This window comes from Pogona vitticeps, chromosome 5 (assembly GCF_051106095.1).
Source record: "Pogona vitticeps strain Pit_001003342236 chromosome 5, PviZW2.1, whole genome shotgun sequence".
Lineage (NCBI taxonomy): Eukaryota > Metazoa > Chordata > Lepidosauria > Squamata > Agamidae > Pogona > Pogona vitticeps.
Window position 1 is genome coordinate 23,144,987 of NC_135787.1, and position 22,378 is coordinate 23,167,364.

At 42.7% G+C, this 22,378-nt stretch overlaps 1 protein-coding gene across 2 annotated transcripts in view; it reads right to left on the bottom strand.

Moving 5' to 3' along the window:
- Positions 1-22,088, bottom strand: part of PPA2 (inorganic pyrophosphatase 2) — a 36,604-nt gene extending 14,516 nt beyond the window's left edge. The window contains exons 1-7 of one of the 2 annotated variants that reach the window (XM_020796399.3): positions 21,788-22,088; positions 18,309-18,373; positions 13,284-13,328; positions 11,675-11,728; positions 9,615-9,734; positions 8,156-8,242; positions 7,435-7,561 (exon numbers count right to left, since the gene is read on the bottom strand). In XM_020796399.3, the coding sequence (XP_020652058.3) occupies positions 7,435-7,561; positions 8,156-8,242; positions 9,615-9,734; positions 11,675-11,728; positions 13,284-13,328; positions 18,309-18,373; positions 21,788-21,992 (703 nt within the window). In that variant the 5' untranslated portion in view covers positions 21,993-22,088. Of the gene's footprint in view, positions 1-7,434; positions 7,562-8,155; positions 8,243-9,614; positions 9,735-11,674; positions 11,729-13,283; positions 13,329-17,108; positions 17,162-18,308; positions 18,374-21,787 lie in introns of those variants that run through there. The other variant, XM_020796400.3, reaches the window with a different exon arrangement.
- Between the last annotated feature and the right edge of the window lie 290 nt (positions 22,089-22,378).

The window sequence follows — 22,378 nt, forward strand, 5'->3', positions numbered from 1 at the left end:
TTTTTCTCATTGCTCAGTCTTTTCATTAACACCAGAATCTTTAGTAGGCATCTGAAAAGCTAACAGCGTCCCACCACTGCAAAATGGTCCCTTTCTGACAAGAGAGAAATTTTTTTTTACCTCCACCACATCTTGATAGATGTGGTGCAATGTAATACAGTCGTGCCCTGCTTGACGATTACACCATTTAACGATGAATCTGCTTCAGGATGATGTTTTTGCAATCGCAAAAGCGATCGCAAAATGATATTTGAATGGGTTTTTTTCACTTAGTGATGATCAGTTCCCTGCTTAGGGAACCGATTTTTCGCTAAACGATGTTTTTTCAACAGCTAACCGGCGGTTTTCAAAATGGCTGCTGGCTCTTAAAATGGCCCCCCGCTGTTTTTAGGAGGCATTTTTCGCAAGACAGGCACCAGAAAATGGCCACTCTATGGAGGATCTTCGCTTTACGATGAGGTATTTCACCCATTAGAACGCATCAGCCGGTTTCTAATGCATTCTAATGGGCTTTTTAATTTCACTTGATGAGGATTTTGCTTAACAGCGATTTCAACGGCATGGATTATCCTCGTCAAGCGAGGCACCACTGTAGTTGTTTCGGTGCAATGTAATTGTGCATCACCCATTCCATTAACTTAGGGTATGCCTAATGCAACTGGACACCATCAAGTCGATCATGAGCTATGGTGATCCTTCTCAGGGCTTCCCAGGTGTAAAATACTCAGATGTAGCTTACCATTCCCTTTTTCTGGTGGTTCTCTGTGACTGTGCAGCTTGCCCAAGACACATAGCCCGGCATTTCTCCAGAGAACCATAGCAGGGAACCAAACTCCCAAGAGCTGGCTCAGCTGCTCCAACTCAGGATGTGGTCCCACCAGCGAAATGTCCCACTGTGGTTACCCGACTTTTAATAGCATTCCTGTCGGGCTTTGAAGTCACATGGCATTCATTCCCAATGTGTTTCTCGGTCTGACAGATGTTAATTGACACACAATTTTTTTTAAGTAAAAACATTTTAAAAGGACATTAAAAAGTTGCAATAAGATCATTCACACACACAGCATTGCAACTTTTTTTTTAAAAAAAGATCCACAACAAAAAAAAGTAGAAGCTTCTGGCAGATCGAGAAACGATCTGCAATTAGCACGCTTGCTGGACTGGCTAATAGCCATGCATCATGTGACTGCAAATTTAAATGGCGAAATCAAAAGGGGAAAACTGGAAAACGTTTTATTGGTGTGACCACAGCCTCAGTGAGCCGTCCAGTCAGCAAAGCTGAATGCAGTCTTGTTAAAACTAAAAGATACGGCAGAAATGAATTGTTACTCACTGCCAGAAAACCAGAAGCAGAAGAGTATGCACCTTTTTACTGAGATGTGGCCTGCAGAGAATTTGGGGGGGGGGGGTTTGTGAACTCCCCACCCTGAGACATATGCCACCTGCTGTCCTTGTTCTTCACTGTTTCATAGCACAACTAGCGGTGATAAGACTAAATATAAAGAGTACAGTCAAACAACCTCGGCTTTAGTAAGCCAAGTACTGGATCACACCAAAGAGGACATGTACAAATAAAGGCTTTATTGGCCAAACTCAATTCAAAATATACATCTTCAAAAACACTTCTCTAGCATGCTGTATAAGCAAATGGATCACACAGGGATGCAGGTACCGCCCTGGAACTAAAGCCAACCTAGAGGCAAAGCTCCCAATACCAAGCAACCATATCCCAAAAAGGTCTGTGGGAAGAAGACACATGTTTTCAATGATAATTTATAAACAGTCACAGGAAACAGCAGCTTCAGTCCATATAAAGGCAATTGCTGTATTTTTGCATTGGGGGAAAAATGTCACATTAATCTATTTATTTTTGAATGCTTCCTCAAATTCAGTACACAGCATTCGTCAATCTCCCTAGTTATTTTGCATATAAAAACCACAACAGAGTTGTGTGTGTAAAACCAAACATAATAGGCACAGCAGCTAGGTTACTGGTCCTGTTTTCTCAGCTGAAACATTGGTTACATACCTTAGAAGAGAAAACTAATACAGTGGTGCCTTTCATTGCGATGTTAATTCATTTCGCAAAAATCGCTGTTGAGCGAAAACGTCACTATGCGATATTAAAAAGCCCATAGAAACGCATAAAAACCTGATTAATGCGTTCCTTGGGGCTTAAAACTCACCGTTCAGCAAAGATCATCCACAGCGGGGCCATTTTCGGTGCCTTTTAAGTGAGGAATCCGTCCCAGAAAACAGCAGGCGGCCATTTTGTTTACCCGGCGGCCATTTTGAAACAGCCAATCAGCTGTGCGAAAATGGTCGCTTTGCAATGATCAGTTCCCCAAGCAGGGAACCAATCATCGCAAAGCGAACTTCCCCCATAGGGAACATCGCAAAGTGATCGCTTTTGCGATCACAAAAAGTTCGTTGCAAAGCAATTTCGTCGCTAAATGGAGCGCTCGCTAAGCGAGGCACCACTGTAATTATGGATTATTTGTGATATACCTCCTCCAAGGAGTTCAGGACAGCAAAAATATAAGCATTATCTTATTTTCTTTTCAAAACAACCCTATGCGGTAGGTTTAGCCACAGGGTCACACACTGTTTTTCATGGCTGAAAGGGAATCAGAACCTAAATTTCCACAATTTAGATCCAATTTGCCACTCCAAATATGGGCAATCTCCACCTCCTAATCCTAAATACCAAATCCACAGCCAAGGTATCAGGTTCAATACCCAGCAAAGGCCTTCTGCCTTCCCCTGGCAGTCTGCTGGGCCTGCCAAAGAGAAAAAGGAGATATGGCCAAGAGAAAGTACATTCCCACTCACTTGATTCTGGCCATGTCCACTGTTACATTAACGGTGATGTCATCTGCCCGTCATTGCTATGGTTGTTTGTCATCTGCCAATAGCGTGACGGGAGGTGGGACATAAGAGGGTGGAGCTAGGGTATTTAAGGGGGAGTGAATGAGGTGTGAGTCAGATAGGGACTTGATAGGGTCTGGTTAGGGACTTAGGGAGTTAGGGCTTGTACATGTTGTGTAGTACTGTGCTATATATAGAGAGAGTGAAGGTCTGAGAGAGAGTATGTGTGTGGGTACTTTATTATACTGATTGCCTTTTATTTTAATTATTATAGTGATTTACCATTCCTTTTGTTATTATCAATAAACATAAGTTTTTATTTTAAAAATCATACTTTTGTTTGAAGAGTTTTATGAGGGAATGGCTGGTGGCAGCGTGAATAAAGTGAGGGTGTGAGAGTGACGTGGCAGCTCCTTTGTGACGTGAGAGGAGGCTGTCACATCCACCTATACTGCCTTTGATCCGGCTCATCATCAGAATGGATCTGTTTATTATGTGCTGAAGACTTAACTTCTAGGTACTTTTCCTAAGGCAGACAGAAACGTAAGACAGACGGGCTCGGGGCACCACCAATGGGGCTGTCGTGACCTCACGTTCCTCCCCAGTTGTCTCGTCACTCTCTGCTCATGCCAATCCCATGGGACCCAATCATGTGTATCCAATAAGGCAAGAAAAGCCCCCAGTGCCAAGACTGCAAGCTGCGGCTCCACGTTAACCATGTATCTTACCAATTGCTTACTCTTTTTTTCCAAGATGAATTCTGCTTGCTTCCCTCTTTATGAAAGTAAATCCAATTTGAGTCCCACAGCTGCTTTCAAACACTCAAGTGTATTCTACTCTTCCATGTAGGGGAGCACAAGTGTACTCTTCCACTTGATTCTATCACCTCAGCATACACAAAGGGACTTGGTTGTACTCCAGGTGTCTCTTAGACATTTAGGCATACTGCAAAGTCCTGGCATAGAAAATTTTGTTTGTTGGGATGCCAGACATATATTAGGAGAGCACTATGTGTCGATTTTCTTTAAGTATCTTAAAGACTTGATTAAGTACTGTATCTACTGACTTCAAGAACTTATCAAGGCTCCCAAAGTGATGTACAACAAAATCACAATACAAAGAAAGAAGAGAAGCAGAACATTATTTAGAAAGAAATTAAACACACACACACACACACACACACACACACACACACCTAGACAAGCTGTCAATTGCTGTCCCTCATCTCAGAACAGTCATCAGTAACATGGACTTTGGGCTCCAAAAGAAGAAGACCACTTAAGGATGCTCAAAAGCTTCCCTACAAGATGCCAGCTGCCCCTCTTGGAATGGATCCAACCTCTTTCTGTCTCAGACACAAAGACACAACTGCACAGACACAACCGCACCCTGCCGCTTTCTCAGCACTTGGAGCACAACAATGTACTAGGCATGGATTCAATTTAAATATGCAGTTATTCAAAGGCAAATGAAGTGACAAACAAAAAATAGAGATAAATTAAACAAGAAATGCTCAAATATTTATCCAATCCCATGAAAAAGTGTTGTTGCAAGCTTGCTGTGATTGTAGGAATAAACTGGAAACCCAAAGCAAGCACATTTGGAGATTCTGGAACAAGATACTTTTTAAATGAACCAGATTGCTTTACGCAAGTTAAAAATATAACTATCCAAGTATGCATTTATTTTTACTTGCATCTGTCACAGCCTTATATCTTTGAACTCTTCATGTGTTTGAACATCCCAGGAGCTGAATAAACCCATAAGAAAGGACAAAAATGTTCTCCTCTTACTGCTCAAAATGATTACCAACTGGTTAGCATTCATACCAGACTGAAGGCTATCCCACAGATGTGTTCATTATTAGATTTACAAGTGCTTCACAGCTGCATTGGATTCAAATGACCCAATTTCTTATGAACGATTCCCACATGTTCACAAGCTAGCAGCCCTCTGCTCTGCTATCGTTTCCTCAACTTTTTTTTTCTGTCAGAGAAATAATTTTCTAATATCTGGCCCTCTTCTCTTCACCAACAATGAAAATGAAGAAAGAGAAACTAACCCAGATGTGTACTGAGAGGCTCAGAACCCATAAGACAAATTCAGAATTGGTGTCTGAGCCATATTCTTATAGTCTTATTGGCAAGCCAGTTGATTTTAGAATGCCTGAAACTTGATGATTCATCCACTGCTACATCTGGCCGCCAAGTGTGGAAGAAGGATCCCAAATAAGAATGCTTACATCATGCTCAAAAAACCTTACATGGAATATTTGTTAAACAGACAGCTGGACTTGTCATCAGAAAGGTTGTGCTGAATCAGGTCTACCTAGTTTAGCATCTTATTTCCCCAGTGACAAACAAGAGACATCTGGAAAGCCAACAAATGGACATGAGATCAGAGCTCAAAAATTTTAATTTTTTGCTTGTAGTCCCAAGAATCTTCTAACCTGCATGGTCAAGAGTTCGGATGATTCTGGGAACTGTAGTCCAAAAGGAACTTTTCAAAGGTCTGCATTGTTACTTCCCAGTTAGTGGTACTAATTGAAACAATGTCTCTGAAATCTGGAGGCAGCTGATAGAAACCATAGCGAGCAGCCTTTAACAGCCTCGTCCTCCATGAATTTCTCCAATGAACTTCAAAAAGGTTCGTTCGTTTCGTTCGTTTAGTCGTGTCCGACTCTTCATAACCCCATGGACCAGAGCACGCCAGGCCCTCCTATCTTCCACTGCCTCCCGGAGTTTGGTCAAATTCATGTTGGTTGCTTTGATGACACTGTCCAAACATCTCGTCCTCTGTCATTCCCTTCTCATCTTGCCATCACACTTTCTCAACATCAGGGTCTTTCCCAAGGAGTCTTCTCTTCTCATGAGATGGCCAAAGTATTGGAGCCTCAGCTTCAGGATCTGTCCTTCCAGTTAGCACTCAGGGTTGATTTCCTTTAGAATGGATAGGTTTGTTCTCCTTGCAGTCCAGGGGACTCTCAAAAGGTAGCTATCCCCAACTCCACAAAAATGAATTCAGTATACTGACTATATCCTGTGTGAAGAAATACTCTACTATCTCTATCAGACAACTGGTTTTAGATATCATAGAAGGAAGGAGATAACCCTTTCTATCCACTTTCCCTATACTATTCACAGTATAAATTTCAGTCACATTATACCCATTATTCACTCATTTTCTAAGCCAATCAAGTGATTATATAGGAGTAGGGGAAGAACAGCTGAAGAAGAACACAGGTTAGGACAAATATACAGATCACGTTTCATGTTCATTGACACCAAATTTCTACCAAAACTGAACTTTTCTGAGAGGACTGTCCCATTTCCAACTTCAACATAAGGACCAGAGAGGGGCCCAAATTAATTTGGAACCCTTTCTATGAATTTGTCATGCAGCAGCACAGCTGTCATGTGGACCCTCTCCCCACTCCCCGGACCAGCGGAACCATTCAAGTTTCATCAAGTACCATCAGCGTCCTTTGTCACTGGCAGTGCACCAATCTGGGAAAGAGCTCGACCATCCCATCCCCACCTCCTCCAACAGCCGACCACTCTGATGAGATGAGGCTTCTCCTTGTGTAGCTGAAGAGTGGTCGGCTGCTGGAGGAGGTGGGGACGGGGCCAGCCGATCTCCTTCCCAGATTAGTCCACTGCTGGAGATGAAAGACCCTGACGACATGCAACAAAATTGAGTCGTTCTGCCAGTCCACGGGGTGGAAAGAGGGTCTATGCAGCAGCTGTGCTGCCACATAACAAAATTCACAGAAAGGGTTCTGAATTAATTTGGGCCCATCTCTAATGAGGACGACTGAATTCTCTTCCAAATTCACCCAGAAACCTCACTTAGGAAACAAGGAAATCAACAGATGTTAGAGTTCCTTTTTCTCTACCTCCCACATTAGAGTGGATGCATTAAGCTAATCTCATAGCATGAGAAGATTGTCTTTTATGGACTACAGTGACCAGAATTCCCCCACCCAGCATGGCCAACCCCAAACTGTTTGTGAGATTTTGGAAGCTGTAGTCCAAACGAGTAGCTTTTGCAAGCACTTCAAAGATATGACTTTTTCAGGATGAACAGAGCGAGGATATGTGGACAAGGAAGTATCCTTCTGGTTAGGGTGAAAAAATAGCTTATAAAAATTAGGTGAAAATTCTCTAAATTGTCAATAGTCACACAATTAAAACTCTAGTTGACAATTTACATTATACAGTGCTATAGGTTCAGATAGCCAGAAGCAACTCGGACCAAAACCACTCAAGAGACCTATGCCAATTGTGAAACTCTACAAGTGTGATGTAAAGGTTAGACTGTTGGGAGAGGTCCAAAACCTCAGTCAACCACCAAATCCACTGGGTGACTTTAGACCAGTCACTTTCTCTCACAATCTGAATTACCTTTCAGAGTTTTGGGGACAATAAAGTATAGAGGAGAGCCACCTACAGCATTGTGATATCAATGGATGAAATGTAAGATGTAGAAAATAAAATTAAAAATAAGTGGGAATAGATTACACTTGTCAATATTTGTACAGCTTAACAGGAAGTTTAAAATGCTTACCGTGGATTTTCTGCGAGTCTGGATCATTAGCACTGATAGCAATGATCTTCCAGTCGGTTTCTCCCTCATCAATCAGGCCTAGAAGTCCAAGGACTTTCACCTGAACAACCTCACCAGTACGGCGAATCTTAAAAAAAAAAAAGAAAAAAGATGAACTTCTACATCACAGCAGATTCAAGCCAAAGTCCCTACTGAGACATGAAATTCACTGGAATACTCGGGCCAATCACTCTCTCATCCTGTCAAGATTCTTGAGAGGGCCTGGCCTCAAACTCCCACATAACCATGAAGTACACCAGAGGACAGTAGTTCAGTTTTATGTTCTCAGCTTGATTTACCCTCATGGGCACCATGAGGATAAAGTGGAGAGGAGGAGAGCCATTTACATTGCCAGTGCAACAAATAAACATATGAATAAATGAAGTGAGGAACAACATGGCCATTTCTGTTGCCACGGATTCACTGACGGAGAGGCAAGAAATAAATGTAAATAAAAATAATAAAAAGTCACATCTTGTTCCCAAATTGAACTACTTTTCAGGCCTCTTTCTCCTGGATCTACTTACTTTCTTTAGAGCAGCAAAAAGAAAAGCCGTCCTATGGATTTTCTTGCATTGGATATTCTCATAATCACACTGTTTTCTCTCTCCACTCCAAAGCAAAAAAGAAACAACTGAAACACTGAACTCTAGAATAAGTCTTGTTAGTAATTAGGACAAACCTGTGAACCAATTTCACAGACGTCAATGGGATCATTGTCACCACAGCATCCTGTATGGTCATCTTTACAGCTGGGATCTTCCCAAGTCTGTTGAAAGAAAAAGAAAAACACCTAAAACCAAACTTGTGGTTATCATTATCTGCCTTGTATGAACTTTTGTAATTTATTTATATTCTGAGAATCCAGGCCCAGGTCTTGAGTGCATTAGATTTGTTACTGACTATAACACCCCCTGAGACAGTGTTGGCAGTGTGATGTCACAATGAAGTAGTTCTGGGATGGGGAATATGTGGCCCCTCTGATTTTGAGACTCCAAGTGTTCCCACTGTCACTTCTCATTAGCTCTGCTGGCTAAAACTGACACAGTTGCTACTAGAGACGGGGGGTATTCGTATTTGTATACGGACACCCTTGCACAGGTGGACATAGTGAGTCCACTCACCCGTCCGCTACTGCAGCTAGCTACGCGCTCCCTTCCTATTGCTCTGGAGCTCACGGTCAACTAGCCACTCCTGGCAGGAGGTAGGACTAGCCTCCCTGCCAGGTTGAAGAGTAGATAATCAACAGCGAGCTCCAGAGAGATAGGAAGGGAGTGCGGAGCCAGTGGAAGGGTGAGTGGACAAATATGAATACCCCAACCTCTAGTTGCTACCCAACAACATCAGAAAGGTCACACATGCCTCCTCACTCCCAGCATAATGAGAGCACCCTATGAGGTAAATCAGAGAAAAACATTCTCCATGTCTATTTTCTTCACAACCATGAATAATCATGTACACCTCTGTCATGTCTCCTCATTTTTTTCAAATTTAACCAGCCCAAATATTGCAGTCTTTCCTCAAAGGGCCTCAAAGGGCTGCTGCTCCAGCCCACTGATCATTTGGGCTGATCATTTGAACATCTGTAAGTCCAAACATCTGGAGGTCAGCAGCTGCCCAGTCATCTACAACAGTGATCCCCAACCTTGGGTCTCCAGATGTTCTTGGACTAAAACTCCCAGAAGCCTTCACCACCACCTCTGTTGGCCGGGATTTCTGGGAGTTGAAGTCCAAGAACATCTGGAGGCCCAAGGTTGGGGATCACTGATCTACAACATGTTTGGATTACTGGCGTAGCCCAAGAACAGGAAGTAGGACTGTGCTACACCAAAAGATCTCCTCTTACCTTACTCTGAACCCGGATTAGGACCTCTGAGCTTCATAAAGGATAACAGCAGACTGTGTGACAGTTTTGCCCAAAAGATGTGTTTGGTTTTTAAATACAATTTTTCCTCTAAATGTATGGATAATACCACTACACCATACCTCCCCAGGCCCAAGAAACAGGCCTACCAAATGCCTCTGCTTCCCTTGCAATCATTTTGCATTCAAAATATAGGCAGGATTTATGGGGAGACTTTGCTGAGAAGACACAAAAACTTTCTCCAGTTTTTGACAAATGAAAACCGAAGTTACATTACCTGAGGGAAGGCACCATAATTCCAAATATAGCCCTTATGGGGAAAGATATTTGCCACGTATCGCAGCTTGCCTTTCTTTACATCTTGCTTAATGGGATTCAACGGCTCCTTGGTGGCAATCTAAGCGCATTGTGAAACAGAAAGTGGGGGCCAGGGAAGAAAAGATTCCTATAAAATGGTTCAACTAATTGTTCCCATAACAAACAACAACTCAACAAAGCTCTAGGTTTTATATTTAGATTTATTACCAGCCCCAGCCCCTAAGGTGGCGGGAAATGGGAAAACAAAAACATAACACTTAAAACATTTGTAAGCAGATAAAAATATGAAGCATCTAGCGTGCATCTTTTTAAGCAGAAATAGCAGCAGGGGGCAATAATTATTGGGATCGTAGCACATGCTGAGGGCCACTAGGAGACATTGTTCCAATTCAAAGAGAAGCTCTAAAGGAGTATTTTTAAGCAGGACCGCAAGAGGGATTGGGGGGGAAAGAGTTGATCCCTCTCCACTCTACTCACAGAGAGTGATAAGTTTAAGTCCCTCTGTTCAGGCTCTTGAATGATAACTAGAGAGGGGCAAGAACCGATTTGTCCCACTTCATAAAGGCAGCAGCAGAGGTGCTGCTGCTCACCTCCCTCACCTCTTCTGGCTCAATTAGCCATTCACCAGGCCCAGCATGCTAGCTTTCTGAATGGATGGTTCAACAACTACATCCATCCATCCACCCACCCACCTACCCACCTACCTAGTATTTCTTTGACCTTACTCCAACTATATATATATGGGGACGTGGTGGCGCTGTGGGCTAAACCACAGAAGCCTGTGCTGCAGAGTCAGAAGACCAGCAGTCGTAAGATCAAATCCACGCAACGGAGTGAGCTCCCGTCGCTTGTCCTAGCTCCCGCCAACCTAGCGGTTCGAAAGCATGCAAATGCGAGTAGATCAATAGGGGCCACCTGGGTGTGAAGGTAACAGTGTTCTGTGTCTAAGTCGCACTGGCCATGTGACCACAGAAGATTGTCTTTGGACAAAACGCTGGCTCAATGGCTTGGAAACAACGACAAGCACTGCCCCCTAGAGTCGAACACGACTGGACAAAAATTGTCAAGGGAAACCTTTACCTTTACTCCAACTATATGGCTGTGTCACTCCATCCACTGTGGGCTCTTTTTTTCTGATGCATTATTACTCTCTCTAGTGACTAGCAAATTCATCTGGTAATCGCCAACAGGATAACAGTTAAAAACTGGTCACTCAGAAATGAGAGAGGTGACAGCTTTCTTGAGGGAATTTTGAAAAATGGAGTACCCCAGAAGAATGCATACTACTGATGTGTACCATGTACAGAAGCAGTCCATGCTACAAGATATAATTCCCTCTAGGAGTCAAGAGCGTTTGTCAGTTTGATGGCAACTACAGATAGCCACCCCTCAAGAATATGAAGCTTTTTCATATTTAGGGGACATTCTAGAGGTTGAGAGATCCACCCCTTTGTAAATTCTGAGTACTTAAAGAATATTTATTTCAGTTCTGCCTAAGAAAGGTGGGAACCGGAAATATCATCTTTAGGTTTACTGCTATACCACCCTAAACATGTGTCCCTGTCTGATTCTGGAAGGTAAGGCGAACTAGACCTGCTTAGTACTTGAATGGAAATACCAGGCTCTGCTCCTTTGGCTACCAGCCAGGGCTCAGCAAAAATTCTGCCCCAAATCCTAAATGACTGCTGCCAGTCAGGCTTGACAATATTAGGTAAGATGAGCTAATGTTCTGGCGCAGTATAAGCAGCTTCTTATGCTCATACCTCTAAAGCTAAGAGAAGGTTCGTAGATCGGACAAATCCAAAATCTGGAAAAACAACAGAAAGAGAACAAGACGACACGAGGAGAGATAGAATTAACCTACTCTGCTCTTTTGGGTAGAGGGTGTGACTGGATGGCTAGAACCCTTTCTGGAAGAATTCTGATGGAGCAAAGGATACACCAAAGCATTTCATTGCATGTTTCATTTGCATTATTATTATTATTACTTTAACTGTTTTGCCTATTTTTAAAAGTTACCTCCATTTTAGCATTTGTCCAGCGAGGTACTTCTACAATCATATTAAACAGAATCTGGAGAGAGAATTAAAAAGGGAACGACAGCCTGGATGAGCCACAAGCAGCTGTTAAAATGGACCCTGACAATGCTGAGCAATCACAATCAGGTACATGGGCAAGACTGGTAGGAAGAGTCAAGATTCAAGATTCTGACAGTAGGAAAAGGAAACCTTTCACCCAACTGAATTTGGAAATATGTCCCAGACTACGTAGGAAGCTTTCTATATATTTCTTCCTTTCTAGGAGGGCCCAGTGGCCCTCCTAGAGTTAGATCCATCTTGCTGGGAGCAAGATAGATCTAACTCAATGGCCAAAATCCTGTTGTTTAGTGTACTAAATTGCACTGGAGTAGGCTCATTAAATCAGTGGGGACTTAGTGAGTCAACTCTTCTGTTTGTTCAAATAAGTCTATTCTAGATGCAAACTAATTTAGGGAATCAAGTTGAAACTACAGTAAACCCATTTGGATCTATGGAACCTACAGACAAGTTAACTTACCAAATCCCCACTGATTCAATGGGCCTAGTTTAGTGCAACTTACAGTGCTAAGCAACAAGATTTCAACCAGTGGATCTTAACCTTTGACCTTCCACGTTTTCGAGTTCAGCTTCCAGAAGCACCAGCAAACATAGTGAATGGTCAGTAAACCTGTCAGAAGTTTTGGTCCACTCCATATTGGTTAACAAAAGACTCTCTGCTGTGGTTCTTAGGTGGGTGAGGAGGCAGATGCACTAAGCCAGTTTGCACACCTGCCCTCAAGAACTGGATTGAGGACTCTTTATTTAGAGCAGAGGTCTCCAAACTTTTCAGTATGAGGGCCACATCAAATATTTTACACATTTTTGAGGGCCAAAGGAGGGAAGGGGGACCCAAGCAATCCCCCAACCCCCCGCTGTCTTTGCAACCCTGATTTCATGGGTCTACTTTATTTGTGATTAAAAACTGGATTTAGTCAACCATCTCAATGTCCACACAAAGTATTGATATTTATCTTCACCATTGCAACAAGAGAACACAAGATTGAGGCTAGATCTGACTTTGGTACCAATAGATTCTTCAGGCCCACCACCTACTTTCAGAGTTCCCAAAGAAACACTAAAGGCTAGTACTACATATAGACTAATTCAGGAATGAACACATTTATTATTTATGACAGAATTTTATCTGAAAGAGAAAAGATGCCCACTGGTGGGGAATTGTCTTTAAACAGAATGTGGCCATGCATCTTACAAGCATGGCTAAGGTGTACTATTTACACCTGAAATACACAGTGGTCTCTTCCAGACACTAGACCAGCAGCCTCATCAAAACCAGCTTTTGTGAACTGAATCAAACCTCACCCTACATGATAGAAGGAGCAAAATACAGCCACAGGAAGGACCAAAATTCTTTAACTAACCTCTTTAACTAACCCCCCAGACAACTCATGCACCTATTTTCCCTGGCCTAGTTTCAATGCAAGGACACTAACAAGAGATCTTCAATTATTTATTGGTTCTAAAGCAATGCGCCCTTGCCCAATTAGGTAAAACATGGAAAAGAATATCAAAGAAAAGTTCTGCCATCATACCTCATTTTCACTGATCTTTGATCTCTTTGCAGGAATCTCCACATCCTGTGCCGGAAAAGATAAACACTAGTTATTTGCAAGGAGGAAAACACAAAATGTGGCAATGAAAATGGCAATCATTTAATTGGGAACTACCAAGTGCAACATGTAGTGCCTAGGAAAAATATCAGGCTCTAACTCTCTTTTACACTTACTTTGGAGTAAATTCTACTGAACTTACCTCCAAAAGAACATGCATAGGATCAAGCCACATATACAGTGGTACCTCGCTACATGACAACCGTGCAAAACGAAGAATCCGCATGATGATGAGGTTTTGCGATCGCTATACAGTTATTCCAATGGGCAATTTCCTCTGGACGATGTTTGGGTCCCTGCTTCGCAAACCAATTTTCACAAGATGACGATTTTGCCACTGATCGGCGCTTCACAAAACGAGTTTTTTCGGGATCGATGCTTCGCAGCGCAGCCATTTTAACAGCTGATCGGTGCTTCGCAAAATGGCTTCCCTATGGGCGATCTTTGCAAAACGACAACGATTTTTCCCCATTAGAATTCATTAAACAGGTTTCAATGCATTCCAATGGGGAAACGGTTTTCGGAAGACGATGTTTTCGCTAAACAGCGATTTCTATGGAAAGGATTATTGTCGTCGTCATGTGGGGCACCACTGTATATATTTAATATCCTGTTGACCAGCATTGATGGGATTTATTATCCAACAGCTCCCGGAGGGCTGCAAATTGCCCACCTGTGCTATACAGCCTTATACAGGCAATAAACACCACTGCTCATTTTCCTTTCCCTGCATATTCTATGATCTACATCTTTTTAACTAGCTTCAACATTCTAATTTATGAGTAGTGTAAATGGAATACTTCTCCCACTGTTTGCACCATCAATATGGTGCAGCATTTACGTTTTAATCTTTTTGCAAACACCCTGGGAATACGATTGAAAGCCAATATAAAATATTTACAATCAACGAAATAAATAAGTTCCCTGGATTGTCGCTGTTGGTGCTTTCAGACACATGCTGGTGTATTAAAGCCTATTAAAGAGACAAAAACACAGAACTGTTCTCTGCTTGTGAAGCAGAAAGCTTCTTTATACTAAGCTGAAAAAGCATCATGAGGACAGCCCTGCAAGATCAAACCAACAACCTCTTTCGTTCAATGTGCTGCCCGCACAGTGGCCAACCATTTGCCTTTTGGAAGCCCACAGGCAGGGCATGGATCCAACTGCACTGTGCCTCTCGCATTCCCTTTCAGCTGGTAAACAGAAGCATCCTACCTCTATAACCAGAGATAGCATACAGTCATCGTAATTACTAGAAGTTACTCTCTTTTTTTTTATTCCCTCTTGCACAATTTCCCAAGCAGCTTGGACACTTGGCCAGGCTGGCTGGGAGAGTCTAGGACTTCCAGACAAAAAAAAAGTTACTGCTTGAAAGGTCTCCTAGCAGCCATTGACAGCCACTGTCCATCATGAATTTGTCAGATCTTAAAGCTATCCAAGCTGGCAGCCATCACTATAATGTGTGATAGGGGAATCCCACACTTGAACTATGCACTAGGTCACTGTTTTCCAATGCCAGATGTTTTTGGACTACAACTGCTAGAAATCATGGCCAGTACAGCTAGGGGTGAAGGCTTCTGGGAGTTTTAGTTTAGGAACATCTGGGGACCCGAGGTTGGGAAGCACTGCATGAAAATGCACTACCCTTTGTTTGTCCTGAATGCCCCACCACTGAGCCTCATTGTTTTGAAAATGAAACAAAGAAAGCACCACCAACCCTGCTCCTAATGAATAGTTTATATAGCTTAGTATTGTTGACTCTAACTTGCAATTTCCCAGGATTCTGTCCATAGACCCTGGAGATCAAATATGGGACCTTGTGGACAGAAGACATGTGCTCCACACCACTGATCTACAGCCTCTACTGATTCAGACCGATTCTACTAGAACCGGTAGCAGTGCACTCTCCAGATGGTGGGGCTGAACTTGGAAATAACTGCATGAAAAGCTCTACTCCTAACCAAGTGCATTCTTTCCCACAAAATAGTCATCACATTCCGAATAAAGCTTTTTCACTGCTCACCCTAACAGCAGGCTAAACCTTTCAGAGATATCATGAGTTTGCTGATGAAAGTCATAATATAAGTTTCATCATAAACTAAGTGGATCTGTGTCTATGCTTTTTTAAAAAACAAAAAGTGACACTAAATTAGACCATGGAATTTAAACTCTCTGTCACTGTCCCAAAAGGAGATGTGTTGTGACTGGCAGATGGTTCCTAAATCACCTACATGTTTGGAACAGAGACCAGTGCTGGAGATGAAAGGATATTGGAATCAGCACTCTTGTCATTTTTTATTGGAAAATGGAGAGAGCCAAGGGCTGTGTAAAACTAAAACAGCTCTGGTTGCAGAATCTTGAAGTCATCAACAACATCTAGCATTGAGATGATACAGTGTTACTAGCTAAGAACTTTGATGATTTCCAAAGGTTACTCTATAAAGGCATTGAAGTAAGAGTAATGAATGAATGTTGAGAAAACCAAGTACATGGTAAAAAGTAAAAAGCAAGCAGCCAGGAAAAAATGCAATTAAAAATACAAAACAAATCTGTGGAACATGTTGAGAATTGTAAATACAGTGGTGCCTTGCTTAGCGATCGCTCCGTTGAGTGACGAAATCGCTTAGCGACGGAGTTTAAGCGATTGCAAAAGCGATCGCTTAGCGATGGTCCCTATGGGGAAAATTCGCTTTGCGATGATCGTGGGGAAGCATCATCGCAAAGCCCCCATTTTCGGCCAGCTGATCGGCGGTTTCAAAATGGCCGCCCGCTGTGTGTGCTCGCTTTAGAGGCACCGAAAATGGCCGCCCCTATGGATGATTTTCACTTAAGGTTAGTTTTGAAGCCCATAGGAACGCATTAATGGCATTTTAATGCGTTTCTATGGGCTTTTTAATTCCGTTTAGTGATGAAATCGCTTAGCAACGTTTTTTCCTGCACGGATTAATGTCACTAAGCGAGGCATCACCGTACCTTGGAATTTGGTTGAATGAACAGTGGGTTCAAAGGCATACAATGAAAGACAGAAAAGACATGGCACAAAGCAACTTCCTTAACGAAGAATGAAATATACAACAACCCTAAAATTGTACTTGAGAATATGCACTGTATAGTGATGTGTAGTCTCAGTTCTATTGTATGGTATGGAATCACAGACTAACACTGACAGCTATTTAAAAAAAATAGAAACTTTTCAAATGTAGATTCATAGCAGAATGTTCAGAACTTCTTGAATTAAGGGGGAGACCAATAATGAAGTACAGTACTAAGGAAAATTTTGGGGGGAAAGGCAGAAAAATGTGCAAAACATATAAAATACAGAAAGTTAGAATACAACTGTTATGTAATAAGCAGCAAAAAGTATAGATTCTTCCAGCTGATCTTTCGAAGTAAGACAAATGGGAAAGGAGATATAGGCAGGAGAAATCTTTGGCTGAAAAACTTTAAGAGGCTGATTTGAATGCAAGACAGATTTGTTTACAGCTGCCTCATTCATATTCAGAATAGTGGTGATAATCTCTTACTTCTGGGGAGAGAAAAATTAGAAGACTAAAGGTGTACCACTCTGTACCCACACAAGTTAATACATGGTAATATGAAATAGGCCTCCTCCCAAGATGCCTCTCCCAAAGAGATACGTTTTCTCACTTGGTTAATACCTAATTGTTTATCTGGGTATTTATATATCAGGCTAATGGCTGTTGCTGTTAATATCACTTCCATTTATCTGTGTTATTAGTCATTTACCTTTTGGATGTGATTGCTGGTTGTTTTTAATACTCTTAGTGAAGCCATATATTCTATGAAAGACAAGATGTACATAGAACACAATGTGCTTGCCTGTTTGCGAACACAACAAATATTTAACGACAACAGGAAACAAGTTCTAGAAGCTGCCCTTGGAACTTCCTATTGTTCTGAGAAATGGAAAGTATACAAATCAAAATTCCATTAGAATAGGCACAAGGAACCAACAAAACCCACATGGATTCAATGGTCCTATTCTAGTGCAATTAACTGCTAAGCAATAGGATTTGGGCCAATGTGTTCATATTAGAAATGGCTAATAACAGCATGAATACAGAGCATCAGTTGCATGGGAAGGGAAGTTTTTCCATTATATTAGTGATAGGTATGACCAATAATCCAAAACACAACAGAACTGCAAATATTTCCCAGCTTGCAAACAACCAGCTAAAAGAGCATTTCCTATATAAGAAATCAGTGGTATCTGTTCATAAGTACCATAATCTAAAGACTGGGCCCTAGCATTTGGTTGGCTGGGGAGGCCTTCCAGTGTTTACTGAGGGGAGGGCCACATGTGTGTGTGGCACATACGCACACAGGGTAGTATGTCTAGTAGCAACAGGAAAACTGCAACATCCCATATGGGATAAGATAAAGGTTTTTGTCACTCCTGGAGCTACTAATGGGTATTCCAAAACAGTGCCACCCATTCCCTGGTGCCCAGCTGACTGGCAGGGAAAACTGGATGGAGAGCCAAAGCTCAAAAATAAATCACTGTCAGGAAAATATAAGTGTCAGATCTCCTCACTACTCTGGTGCAAACGTCCCCAACTTCTGCCCACAGGTCATGCGCCCTGGCCTGCTGGCTCAAGGCTGTTTTGGTCCCAATATCTCCATGTCTAAAAACATAGCAATTTGCTTTGAAGTCTGCTTTGGAAAGTGGACAATTTGAGACATCATCCTGATTTAAAAAGATCACCTGAACAAGTTTAGCTTGTAAAGGATTAAACCTGGTTCTAGTAACCTGATGGGGTCCAACTCAAGAGAAGTAGATAGAAACCTCAGCTTTCATTATCTTTGCTGACCTAAATATTAGACAGTGTTTAAAAATGGAACACCAATCCTCTTTTTAAAAAATCCTTAGCAAACTTCAACTTCCAAGATCAACAACAACAAATGTGTTAATTTATAAGTAATTACCTCATTGGGTCCAACACACAGAGGAATGTCATGAAACGGAGAAATGTATTTTCCCTTTGGATTCTCTACAAGATTAAACAAAATGTTATAAGCAAACATGCACGCACATAAACAGCACCTTTATGGATACAAAAGAGTTTGCAATTTATGGCATGGTTTGGTGAATTGGAGTGCAAGGGCTGGGAATTCAAATCCCCACAGTAAACTCCAAGGAGTCAGTTGAAATTACCTGGCGCGTTTGCGGCTAATGAGTTTTGCAACCTGTTAGCTGTGTAACCAAGGCCAAGTTGCATAGCCCCTGGGTACCATTAGATGGACCGGTACATCACTTCTAAGAACTTTATAGCTTAAATCCTGTTCTACAGCTCTATCTGCACAAGAAAAATGACATCACTGGAAGTAGCACATTGACCCTGCTGAAAGGCTTCCTTTGGAAATTTCATGAAATGCATGGCAACAAAGGTAAATGAACCCTGAAATCATGTGTAAAAGCCTTTAATCAGCAATAATCTGCAAACATTCTTAGACATAGGCACTTACTGCAGTTTGGCAGTTTGGTAGGGTCTGGCAGACTGGGCCTACAGGTGTTGTGCAGATGCCCCAGGTTCTGTGCCTCCACCTCCTCCCATGGGCACCCACTCAGAAGAGGAGGCCCAGCATGGAAGCCCACCGTGGTGCTTCTGACGAGGCGCCAGCAAGGGAAGACTAGGCACAGAATCCAGGGTGCTTGCATAACACCTGTGGGCCTGATCCATCAAACCACATTGAACACATCTGAACCACATCTCTAAACATCACTGCTGCACAGGTAGACCCAGTCCAACAGGATTATGGCCTCTATCTAGAAACCCCTGGGTTGCCATAAATCAGACTTATCTTAGTTAGTTATTCTGCTTGCTTGGCTATAATATATGTAACAATTATATTGGGATGATTAAAGCCAAAAGGCATCAGGAAACCAGTTGGATTCATTAGTCTGCTGGGGTGGACCATCCAAATTGGTCCCCCACTCCTGCAGAGGTTGTGAGTTCCATTAAGTCTTAAATCCTAATACTATAGGTAGTGATCTGTCCATGACAATGGAACTGTAGAGAGCTCCTCCACACCCAGACCACCACTAGCCTGCCCAGTACAGAAGACTACGGATAGGGAAATCAGAGTGCTACATTGTTTTTATTATGTATTGACAATTGTCTAAATATTTAACTTGCAAGATTTTTGAACGGCTACATTTTCCCTATAAGATGCAGGGAAACTTCACATTATAGAAAACAGCCTTGTGCCATGTTAGACCATTAATCTTTCTACCCATAACCATTTTTTCCCACCTGCAGCTCTCCAGAATCTCTCTCTCTGGGTCCTTCACAACCCTGCAGTATCTAATGAAGCTGAGCAAAGATGAATCTGGGGTCTCTTGCATCTACTCTGCCTGCTCTGTCACTAATCTATGGTCTCTGACTTTCTCAATGGATTTTGTCCACATTTTGAGAGTTTTTTAATGTTACCTTTGGGGCCTGTTTAATTTTCTAGATACCTCACCAACCCTCACCCCAAATTGGTAGGACCAGTGCCAACAGTCATCCTGGCTAGGGGAGTCAGGACACTGTAATCAAAAAATAAAGTAACTTTGCCAAGCTCTGCTTTCTTGCCACTGCTACTATTGTGCACATTTTCTACAAGTGCACAACACGGACAGTGCAAAAAGCAGATACTGGAATGCACAGCTACAGGCTCAATTGTACGTAAAGCCCACTGCAATTAATTCTGTACACACTGGCAGAAGATTTAACCACACAACGTAAGCTTACCAGCAACATTCTGGACTTTAGCAGAGCTTTTATAAAATATTACATGTATTTTCACATGTGGTCAGCCAGTCCTGCTTATTTCAAGAAACTCTTCTACTTGGGTTTTCTGCATGAAATCTTGGACTTCTACCCCAAAATCCTGTACTGACAGCACCATTTCTCAAAATATGTATTACAATGGCACCTTTCAGTATTATTTTTATGGTATCTATAAGTTGGGAACTATCATTGGCCAAACTTCCGCAGCACAGATATGCTCAACAAAATACATGCAAGGATCACATATGGCAGTCCTCACAAGGGTTCAAACTGCACCTACACTAACCCTTCCTGGAGATGTCAGTCCCACATCAAGAGACCGAGTCATATTCCTGGTTGCATTTCAGTCATGTGACTGAGACTGAGTTGCAGCTTGTTAATTAGTGGCACTTCACTGTAATTTACACAACTGCACCTATATTAGTGCAAATTCCCACCAGAATTGTGGCTTGTGTATTTTTCTATATTTCATTTAAATGATGGTTTACATTCAACAAGTTCAAGGTGGCATATACCTTTCCTTTACTTCACAGCCATTACAAACCTGTACAGTAGATCAGGTGGAGAAAGACAGTGTGACTAGTCAAAAATCATCTAGGGACTAAAAACCAGTAGTATGTTACACCTAGAGTACAGTCACTAAATCAATGACACTTGCAGAGGAGTATGCTCACCAAACCCCAATGATCCAGTGGGCCTACTCTAGTTACAACTTATTACTTGCTTTCAGCCAGTAGAATTTCACGGTTCAGAGGGAGCTAAAACCTGGATGGACCTTCCCTGTCTTACCTTCCACTACAATGCTATATTCCATCCCAGGATAGATGTTGTGTGTATAAATCATAAGAGGCTACTCACAACTTTCACTAACTAGGAACTTGATTAGTATACCTTAGGATCCACAGCCTGGAATAAGGGCAAATGTTTATGGCGCAGTGACTCCTGATCCGAAACTAAACCATACTGTTTTCAGGCAAAGTTCGATCCTCCTAGCCCAGAGGATCAAAACTGCCCACGGACAGTTCTGAACAACAAAATCATTTATAGCTTTTTGTCTAAAGTTGATCAGTTGCTTATCTTTAACATACCATAAAAAACCCTCTTTAGTTATATTTGTGAAGATTAACAAGTTTAAAATTAAAATAATCATAGCATCACTGTTTCATTTTATTTTTAAGTAAAGTTTGTTCGGCCCCAAACACAGTTCAGATTTTTCATGTGCCCCCACTATAGAAATTAATTGCCCACCCCTGTCCTAGCCCTTGGCTGCGGAACCCTCATTTCTCCGGGATACTTTTAGTGCCACAATGTGCAAACAGACTTCCAGTCACTGACCACGACAACCTCCATTTATGTCGAAGCTTGCAGTCTCCGACGTCCATATATACTGTATTTCAATACAGGGGCGGGTCGTCCCTAAGTCCCGCCCCAGAGCGCTATACAGTATTTCTGTGTAAACGCCGATCCGACCGTGGCGTATCTTCTCAGGGAACGCAAGCCCCGCCTTTAGAACGCCGAGAAATGACGTAACAAAGGCGAACAAACGCTCCGCGTTCCAAAGGCTTCCCCGGGGGGGGGGGGGCGTTCGGAGGCTGTTGCTTCGCGCGTGGCTCCTCCCGGGCAGGTACTTACTAAAGTAGAGGCGGTAATCGGGCGAGTGGAGCTGCCCGCGCTGTTCCGTGCCGTACTGAGCCATCAGGCTGCTCTGCCAGCGGCAGCCCCCGGACCGCGGCTCCAGAAGCCGCGCGCGGGGGACGCTTTCCTTGCAGGCCAAGCGGCAGCGCTGAGCCGCCGTCCGCAGCCAGAGCAGCCGAGCCAAAGCCGACCCCGCGCGCATGCCGATGCCTTCCGCTCTTGCGAAGCCGTCCTTCCTCTTGGCGGCAAGGGTGGAGTTTGAGCATGCTCAGCTGGCCCGCTTGAAGCCCGAACGGCCGCTCGCCCTCAGCTTTGTTTACTCTTGAGGTGAACCAGAGGAGGCGGGCAGAGAGTCAAAAAAAAAAAAAAAAAGGGTCGGGCATCAGGAAGCCGGCCCTGGTGCAACAGATCCAGTGGCCAGTTGGAAAACGAGACCTGGGAAGCTACTTTTCTCGTAGTTCCGTGGAAGGGCCGGCTTCAGCAGACGTTCCTGCTGACATTCCTGTTAGAAGCTGCAGGAGCTTTAGCATAAATAGAAAACCGGTCTGTTCTTCACTTCGACAGCATGTGTTTCTTCCAGATCTCCCT